This window comes from Garra rufa, chromosome 9 (genome assembly GCF_049309525.1).
Source record: "Garra rufa chromosome 9, GarRuf1.0, whole genome shotgun sequence".
Lineage (NCBI taxonomy): Eukaryota > Metazoa > Chordata > Actinopteri > Cypriniformes > Cyprinidae > Garra > Garra rufa.
This window is the reverse complement of record NC_133369.1, coordinates 45,650,036-45,660,461: the sequence shown is the minus strand read 5'-3', so window position 1 is coordinate 45,660,461 and position 10,426 is coordinate 45,650,036. Positions and strand designations below refer to the sequence as shown.

General features: G+C 34.4%; 1 protein-coding gene across 1 annotated transcript; it reads left to right on the top strand.

The window, feature by feature from the left end:
• The first annotated feature begins 2,587 nt into the window (after positions 1 to 2,587).
• Positions 2,588 to 9,730, top strand: ttc29 (tetratricopeptide repeat domain 29). Its single transcript, XM_073847944.1, has 10 exons — positions 2,588 to 2,681; positions 2,757 to 2,840; positions 2,974 to 3,149; positions 4,768 to 4,953; positions 5,199 to 5,411; positions 6,549 to 6,634; positions 6,715 to 6,806; positions 8,812 to 8,935; positions 9,098 to 9,321; positions 9,434 to 9,730. Exons 1-10 carry the CDS (start codon positions 2,593 to 2,595, stop codon positions 9,465 to 9,467), a joined length of 1,308 nt encoding a protein of 435 aa, XP_073704045.1. The 5' UTR covers positions 2,588 to 2,592; the 3' UTR covers positions 9,468 to 9,730.
• Positions 9,731 to 10,426: the final 696 nt, after the last annotated feature.

Below are 10,426 nucleotides of genomic sequence, written 5' to 3'. Positions count from 1 at the left end.
TGGGAGTGAGATGTTCCTTTAGTTCTAGAATAAATGTGAGCATGCATTAATTCATCTCACTCACTAAAAAAACAGTATTTCTCAAAATGAATAAAAACAGTGAATGCAACTCAGAATATGTTGCAATACTGTGACAATTAAATACGTTAAATATTACAAATATCCTTTCTGTATTTAATCCCATTTTATTTAGTGATGTCTTAGTCAAGTGATGGCTAATAAGAAAAAAATACTGAAGATTAACATGTGTTCTTCCTTTTTTTTATTGCTGAAGAGTGTTGAACTTTCTCCCTCTGTGTTCTACTGTACAGACGTGAAATTACTTTTCCTTCAGCCTGAGGCTTTTGGTGTGAAATGGCTTTTACATTTGTCAAAAATAGAACTTTTTATATTAAAAACAAACAAGCAAGCCCTGCCTAGATTTAAAAAGTAACGCAAAAGTAATGTAACACATTACTTTGCATAAAAGTAACTAGTAACATAATTAGTTACTTTTTTAAGGTAACACAATATTGTAATGATTACTTTTAAAAGTAACTTTTCCCAAAAATGCATTTCTTACATTTCACAACCATAAATTATTCCATAATGTGTAATAGTTTATGTTTGTGCTTTTCTGGATGTTTAATAATATTTGAATTTTTTTTTTTTTTTTTTTTGAATGATATTAAGAAACATTTCAAAATATACAGGATTCTCATGGTCATGAAAACCTGGAAAGTCAGGTTATTTTAAAAAAAAATATTGTGTTCATAAAATGAAAATAACAGAAATAGATTTGAAGGTGTGGGAACCCACACTGATGAAGTAAGTAATACAGAAAAAAATGAATGTAATTTCTACATTAAACAATTCAGTTCAGGCAAGAATTAAAAAAAAAAAAGAGTAAATTCAACATTAGCTCTCAATTTAAGCATGTAGAATTTAAAACTTATACGTATATTTTACTTGGAATTGTTTGTTATTTTTTAATAACAAAAATATCAAAGTCATGATCCCATTGTTTCCATCATGCACTTGGGTATGAATAATTAACAAGGTTACATTTTTTGCTGTTTTCCAGATGTATTTGCACTGTTTTATGGTTGCTTTTGTTGTTAGGTTAAGTAACTTGCTGTTTTGTAAAATCTAGAGTTCATTTTCTACTCAGAATGACCCATTCATACTCAAAAACTATTCACTTGTTACAGTCATTGTGTATCATGTGCCAAGTATTGAAGTCTCTGTGTTCAATTGGTTAGTAACTACACTGAGTCAACATAGAAACTTAAAAACAATAAGGAGCTGTCTACTTGCTTACCTACATGTTTGTAAGTGAACCATATGCTTTAATGATATTTTTTCCAGTGCAATGATGTTTGAGTAAAGCTTACAAACCATGGCTGAATTAATTGACTGCAGAGTAAACTTAAAATAATTAGGTAGAAATTAGTCATCAAACTCTATCTGTACAAGTTAAATTTACTTATTTTCTTTTGCTAATTTTACTTAAATTATTTAAATAGATTTTACGAAAATTCCATACTTAAATTTTACTTTTTAAAAAAAACCTGTGTGCAAAAACTTGCTAAATAAAAATAATTGCTGCGTCCCAATTCGCATACTATCCGTCCTAAATAGTATTCGAAAATAGAATTAGAATGTCCCAAATCGTAGTATGTTTAAAAAAGTATTCCAAAGATTCCCGGATGGTCTACTAGTGCGGATCAATGCACACTCTCTAACGGCTAATATTGCCCACAACACATTGCGCGGTGAACGAGGATTCGATTAGAACTACAAACACGCATAAAAAATGTTTAAAAACTACAAATATGGCGGATATGCGCGACCAACGGACAGGTAGAGAAAGGGGTTTTAGTGATAAATAATCAATGTGTAACCTGATAAAAAAAATATATTTTTAATGTTATCCGTGTTATATTTCATGTGCAGCAACATTACGAACTTTTATAATGATAGGTTTGGTCATTAACGTTTAAATGCATAATTATGCAAACACAAGAGCAGAGTTCTCTGCATGAAAGACTCGTGAAAGAAAGTGCCTTCATTTCTCTCTAATACGGTTGGAAATTAAATTAAACAAATGTATATAAATATTAACTGTGATGATTGACAGGACAGTTTAAACAGTGACAGGATTCAGGTAACTAAGTAACAGAGCTTCCGTTAAAGAAGCAGTTATGACGACGTAGTACGTCCCAAAGTTTGCCTACTATTCTGCTACATACTCAAAAGTATGTACTTTTTCTTCACAAAAAGAGTGCATAGTATAAGTAGGCGAATTGGAACGCAGCATAAGTGAATTTAGTTATTGTTTTTTTTTTGTTTGTTTGTTTTTTCAGTGCAATGCGTGTATCTACCAGCTACTAACAGTTTAGCGGAAGTGAGCAGTTTGGTCGCTGTGGCAACAGAACAAGTTACAGAAGAGTCACAAATCTGACAGCCAGGTAAATCGCAGCTAGCTTTTCGTGGCACCTGCTGAACTTCCTCATGTCTGTTTAAAACAATTTGTTGTCACACATTTGTTGTTGTTAACTCACTTTAGCGAAATGTAACTTATTATAACTTTTTAAATGTTTGATAATCAGCATGTCTTCAGCAGTGGTGAGTGGTTCTCGGACTCCTCTCCTGCCAGACATTTACAATCCCGATAAACACAGGAAAACACCAACGTCTAAGTAAGCTCTGGTTATTACTATTTACTGACGTTCTGCTTTCCAACATCATCTAAGACTGTTTTTGATTAAGTTTAGGTCCTTCCCGGAATGGATGAAGGAGAATCCCGTCCATCCTGCGGCAGTGGAAACTCAAATCCCCACCAAGCTCGAAATTGCACAGTAAGAACTCATCTGTGGATTTATTGCGGTTCCGAACACATCGTTGTTTTAGTTTGTAAGATGATAGTTTGAAATCATGACCAGCTGTATACTGTCATTCATTTCTGATTACACTTTTGCCGTATCTCTTGAGATTCAAGAAGCCTCTGCGTCATAATGTTTGCGTGGAGCTGCTGAGTGAAGGCTTTCATCGCTCGTTTGCGCAGATGTTTGCGCTGCTGCAGCGCTGGGAAAAAGCGGAGGAGCATCCGCACAAACTCCACACCCTTCAGCTGCACCTGACCCGAGCCGAGACCGCCGAGAGAGACGGTACCGGCACATGACCTCATCTGAGTCAAACGTCAAAGATTACGTTACATTTGGATTTTGGGCACAGAAATTCACTTTAAAAAAAAAGCCGCAAAGTTCGGACACGATATTACTGTATTTTCCATAGGCATATCAGTTTTAGTTTTATTTTTTACATTTTGCACCCTGTTTTGTCCCACTTCTCAAGAATGACTGATATTATTATTATTAGGCTATTATAATTATTATTATAAGGGTTAAAGTAAATGTCCATAAAATGAATGGATAAAGTCCCAGTAATAAGCTGCAAGTACTTTTTGTTATTTTACATATTTATTTGTGTGGGGTAGATTGGGATGAGAGGTTGTTGTTATTACTGTTATGTAATAATAATAATTCAGTGTCTGTTTTTTTTTTTAATGGCAAATTAAGGTGTGTAATAAAATAAAAAGAGCAATTTGATTTAGGGTTAATTACTTGAAGGGATAATTCACCTAAAAATGAAAATTTGACATTTATCTGCTTACCCCCAGGACATCCAATATGTAGGTGACTTTGTTTCTTCAGTAGAACACAAATAAAAGATTTTTAACTCATACCATTGCAGTCTGTCAGTCATATAATGGCAGTCAATGGTTACCAAATCTTTGAGAGTAAAAAAACATACACAGACAAAACCAAATTAAACCCTGGCTCGTGACGATACATTGAGGTCTGCAACAGACACAGACTGCAACGGTTTGAGTTAAAAATCTTCGTTTGTGTTCTACTGAAGAAACAAAGTCACCTACATCTTGGATGCTCTGGGGGTAAGCAGATCAACATCATTTTTTTTATTTTTGGGTGAACTATCCCTTTAAAGGGGTTTGTTTGTTTTTCAGAATCATAAACACTATTTTGTGCATATAGTTAACCATTTGCTGTGCTTTGTTATTCTTCTAGTTTTTAAGCAGCTAATAAATTCAAAGTCTTGCACATTTGCAGAAAACAGCGTATTTCATTAAACAAATGTTCTTCCTGCCTCGCATTGGAGGTCATATTTTCCCTTTACCTGATTTCCAATTAATTAAACAATATGTAACAGTTGTTAATTTTGCCAAAGTGATATATTAGATCTTCATTCTGTACATGCTCATCTAAATATATGTGACCCTGGACCGCAAAACCTTAGTGTTAAGTAGCACGGGTATATTTGTAGCAATAGCCAACACCAACAAAACATAGTATGGGTCAAAATTATTGATTTTTCTTTTATGCCAAATATCATTAGGATATTAAGTAAAGATCATGTTCCATGAAGATATTTTGTACATTTCTTAGCATAAATATATCAAAACTGAATTTTTTATTAGTATGCACGGATAAAAACTTTGGACAAAATTTGGACAACTTTTTTCTCAATATTAGATTTTTTTGCACCCTCAGATTCCAGATTTTCAAATAGTTGTATGTCGCCAATTATTGTCATATCCTTACATCAATGTATAAATCTCAATTTTTTTTTTTAAATGTACCCTTATGACTGGTTTTGTGGTCCAGGGTCACATATTACAATTTAGCAGTAACATATTAGCTCTCTTCCCCTAAACCTTACAAGTGATTAAATAAATCCTCTCCATCTCTGTGTTTCCTGCTGTAGGACAGTATGGAGAGGCGTATGACAACCACATGTACTTGGCCAGGTTTTTCACCGAGCCAGAGGACGAATGGTTGAAGCATCATTTCCTTCAGCTGGCGCTCGATTCAGCTCCCAAATTCAAAATGGATTCTGGCAAAAGAGAGGCTGAGGCCAACTTACACATGGGTCAAGTTTATTTACAAAAGGGTAACGTACATGCACAGTCCTTAAATATATGACAGCCATTGAATCTGCTTCTTTACATTCAGATTCAAATTGCAATTCTGCATCCTGTTTGCTACCTCCCTTTAAATTCAATTTTCATTTTAAATAAATCCAAATTCAATATGTGTTTCTTTCAAATTGTAGAGAAATATAACCCTTTGTAAAATTCACAGAGGAAAAAGTGAGTAAAATGGTTGAATGTAAAGATGCTATGCATATGTTTGCAGGTCAGCTGGAGCGAGCACAAGAGCATTATGAGGTGTTTTATCACCTGACCTTGGGCCGTACATGGCAGGACCCCAGCGGTCGCATGCATCACTCACACTCATGTGAGGAGCTCCAGAAGGTGTTCACTCTGCTGGGACAGAGATTGCTTCAGGAACAAGACCACGCACACGCCATTAAGATGTTCACCAAGGCTTACGAGATGGCTAAAGAGTGTATGCACACCCTGTTCACTAAGACAGTGATTTGATGTGACATAAACAGAGATACACAGTTGGCCAACAGCTTGTTCAAATTTTCGTTTAGTTTAATTTTTACATTTTAGTTTAGAAAAATATACCTTTAAAGTTTATGTAATATGTATTCGAAATTATGCAAGATGGAGCTTTTTTTATTAAAGACTACCAAAAGACTATCAAAAAAATATATTTTTTAAAGAAATTAATACTTTTATTCAACAAGGACAAACTTGTGTTAAAATGTTAAACCTTTTCCAACATTGATAGTAATCAGAATTTTTTTTCTTGAGCAGAAAATCAACATATGTGACCCTGGACCACAAAACCAGCCTTAAGTCGCTGGGGTATATTTGTAGTAATAGCCAAAAATACATTGTATGGGTCAAAATTATTGATTTTTCTTTTATGCCAAAAATCATTAGGAAATTAAGTAAAGATCATGTTCCATGAAGATTTTTTGTAAAATTCCTATAAATATATCAAAATGTAATTTTTGATTAGTAATATGCATTGTTAAGTACTTAATTTGGACAACTTTAAAGGTGATTTTCTCAGTATTTTGATTTTTTTGCACCCTCAGATTCCAGATTTTCAAATAGATGTATCTCGGCCAAATATTGTCCTATCCTATCAAACCATACATCAACAGAAAGCTTATTCATCGAGCTTTCATATGATGTATACATCTCAGTTTTGTAAAATTTAACCTTATGACTGGTTTTGTGGTCCAGGGTCACATATTAGAATGATTTCTGTAGAATCATTTGATGCTGAAGACTGTAGTAATGCCTGATGAAAATTCAGTTTTTTTGATTGCATTCCAAGTGTTTATTCATGCATTGATAAACCATTTTTTGTTGATGATATATCATGTATTGTACACGTTTGCCATTCATATACAAACACTTGCTCCTTCTGGAAGTTCAATTAAGTGTTTCCCTGTCAAATTATGACATCTTATACAATTTTACTGACAATACAACTCAAAAGCTTGGCCAGTGCACTCCAATTCAGATCTCCTTCAGTAAAACAACACACTCCTTAATGCACAGTTTAATGACTTGCACCATTTTTTTTTCTCTTGCTGTTGTTGGTTTTTGATTCCTCGTCTAGCGGGAGATCGTGGGTCAGAAGGAGAAGCAGCCTATAGACTGGGCCTGGCATATCAGAGCACTGGAGAGCAGAAGACCGCTAAACAGGTTCATGTTCAGAGAGCTCACAAACTCTGCTTATTCATTCTGCTTTTATTTGTTCTTTGAGAATTTGTTGCTTGTGTCAGTTTTTCAGTGTGTGTTTGGAGATCTTCACAACACTTGAAAATACAGACAGCCTGGGAGGAGCATATGAAGCCATTGCCAAATCTCTGGAGAGGTACAGTAGAAGCACACACACAAACACACATCACAACTTAAACAATATTGACACAATGTTGTCCTATTTAATACTGTAAATTTGCTTTAACACAACCTGTATTGTTAAAAGTGCTAAATAAAGGTAAAAAAAAAACACTTAAAGCTGAGACCAAACTAAATTTAAAAAATAATGACTGTTTGTAGAGACAGAAAAACTCAATGTTTCTGTAATTAAAAAAGTTGGAAAAAAAATGACCAGTATATATGGTTCTGGCCATATCAAAGCTAATGCATTAATGGATCAAAAGTTAAATGATGCATTGATTGATGTATAAATTGAATGGAATATAAGCTGCTTTGGATAAAAGGAAAAAAAAAATGTCAAAATGTTAAGAAATTACTCATGGAATAAAAAAAAATTCACATGCATTGACCAGTTGATGATGCTATAGAGAATATATAAATATATTTTAATGTGCAATTATTTATTGAATTTTTGCCCAATTGGAATTAAAAAAGGCATGAAAATTTCTGGAGCCCTGGTAAATAATTATCAAAAACGTTGAAATATAGCTGCAATGTATAGTTCCCATGGTTAAATACTTGGTACACACTAAATTTGTTGAAAATTTTCAAAGCTATAGCCTTTTGATTTCAATAGAATACCACTCATACACTGTGGTTTAATCAGAAATATATTATATGAACGCTAGGTGGTGCTGTGTTCCGGGACATGCTGTTGATGATCCCTACCGATTTTTGTGCAGATATGTCAAATGGTTCAAAAGATATTGCAAGTTATGTTAAATTTCAAAATAGCGGACACATGGTTCAGACAATCCTGCAAAAATGTATGTCCTCAGATTCGGACATTACCCAAGGAATCTCAAAAGTTATGTAAAAACGGGTCGTATTTCTCGACCCATAGGTGGCACTGTTCCCACCTTTGGCATGAACCCTCAGAGCATGGTGTTGATGAAGCATACAAAGTTTCATTTCAATTGATCAAAGTTTGGCCAAGATATAGCCACTGAACCAATTTTGGGTCAACCTCATTAATTTTGCGACATCATAACTTTTAAACAAAGATAAATACAAAAGAATTGTTCAGTCATTTCTGTGCAGCTCAGTCCAAAGATCATCTGAGCCAATTTTGGGAAGAATTGGGTCAATTTTCAAGGAGGAGTCGCAAAAAACATAATACTGTACTTTTCAAAATGGCTGCTACTGTAATGGGTAGTCTTAATGTAACCTATTGATTGTGATCAACAGGAAGAGATTAATTAGTTGTACTAAGTTTAATTTTTCTAGAATTAGGGGTTTAAGAGTTATTGCCATTTAAATGTTGAATTTTTGAACTAGTGGTGGCGCTATAGAGTTAGTTCGAGAGACCCCAAATGTGGTCAGATCACAATTTATGGCCATCACTACAAGTGTGCCAAATTTTGTCATTTTCCTATGTTCTGTTCATAGGGCTGCCTTAGACTCACATTGGACGAAAATAATAAGAAAACATACAGACACAATAGGGGCTACAGCCCTTTGGTCTAGGCCCCTAATTTTGAGACAAATATGGCTGCTGATGGCGACTGAATTGTTTTGATAGTGGCCTGTTTTATGAAATGGTGTATACATCTACTATATCTTTGGACACATTTGACTGAATTTATGTTTTTCATTATCTTAAAACAAGTGAACTCCTGTTTAAACTCGTCAATACACGTTTAAATGTGGCTTACTATTTCGGTATTTTAATCATCATTTTAAAAGAAAGTATCTATACTTTTGACTGTTGTATGCAAGATATGGACTTTAGCCAGAAGGTGGCAGTACAACATGAAAAACAGGAACATGTGTCTATCAACTTTGTGAATGTAAATAGGTTGGTTTTAATAGAATGACTTGTTATTCAGTGGCTTTTAGTAAACTATAATGGGATTATGATACTTGAACCCTGTTAATTGATAAACTATGACTTATCAGCAACCATTTCTTTCTATGGTTTCTGCTTGTTTGTGTTACAGTGAAGGCAAATTAACAGAGGCAACTGAATATTTGGAGAAGTTTGCTGAGATTTCTCTAAAGAGCAAACAGGACAGAAACCTTGAGAAGGCCTCAATGTGCCTAGGAAACATCCTCAGCTTGAGAGTAAGAGACAAAAAGCTAAGATTTAAATCCAAGTGAGAGTTATAAAATATGTTCCAAACCCTAGTGAGCTCTGTTGCATGATATATTGTGCACTTTAGGAGTGTTTGTAGAGTTGTAGCATTACTGTAACAAATGTATCTGCATGTTCATTTCTGTGTGTAGAAGCAATATGATGGCGCTCATGAACATTTTGGACATGCATATGAGATTGCATGTAATCTGGCATCTGTGACCAGACTGCAGAAGGCTCAGGTGTGTGCGGGCAGCGCTCACGCCCTCAGCATGATGCAGACGTATCACGGGCTCATAGAGACACCAGGACGCCCGGAAATAAAGAGGATCATCAGCTGGAAGAAGAGAAGAAACGACACCTTAAGTGCACCATTGTGAGTGGACAGACAACTGAACAATTCAGCAGAATTTTCTGCCATATCATTGGTATCTGGATTGCTTTGGTGTGTCAGATAACAAACACACTTAATCTCCTTTTTTTCACAGAGAGGAAGAAGGCAGATGTTTGTCTGAAAGCTGAATAAAGAAGTATCATCTGCTTCGAATCTGTCTTTAAGAGTGCTTTTTATTAGCACTTGTTATGTATTTATTATCAAATTAAAATGTATTGTATTTTGTATTTTTATTCAATGTAATTAGCTGAACTTTTTTGACCCACTTAATCAGGACTTAAGTACATCTTTATATGTAATTTCATTATTCTGATGTATATTGATATATGGTTAAAACTGAATGTACTGACAAGCATTTATGGAAAACTAAAATATACTTTAATGGCTTTTACGTTTTTTAACTCATTTAAAGTATGTTTAAATGTAATATTGAATAACATACTAGGTTAAAATTATAAGCAAGTACTTTACTTTTGCTTTAGTATGTTAGTCGACGCATCAAAATAAGTGTACTTATAGATTTGCTACATTTAGCTATAACTCTTGAACGGAATGAGATATCTTCACCAAACTCGGTACACATGTGTATAAGCTCAATCTAAAAAAATTGCGCAGCTCTGACACTTGGTGGCGCTATAAGACGGAAAAAACATAAACAGCTATAAATACGCAACCGTTGGTCTGATTGACTTGAAAATTGGTATGCAGTGTCTTGGTCCAAAGTGGCACAAGTGTCTATGAGGACATTGGCATATCTCAAAAAACATGGCCGCCATTGGCCAATGAATTTTGAGCACCTATTAGACAAGGTTAACGGAGGTCGATAGGAACAAAACTAGGTGTGCATGTTTGACTCATGGTCCTAAAGGTCTGAAAGAATTTTGAAAGAAATCGGCCACTAGTTGGCGCTAACGAGTTTTATAGCTCTGTAATCACGTGGTGTTTCACACATCCACACAATAGGCATATCATTTGATAGATCTCCTCATAACAAGCAACTTTGCCTCAAGAACCATTGCTGTCAATCAAATCGTTCATTAAATATTTGCAATTATGTTAAAAACCTACTTTTGCAAACTAGTCCTAG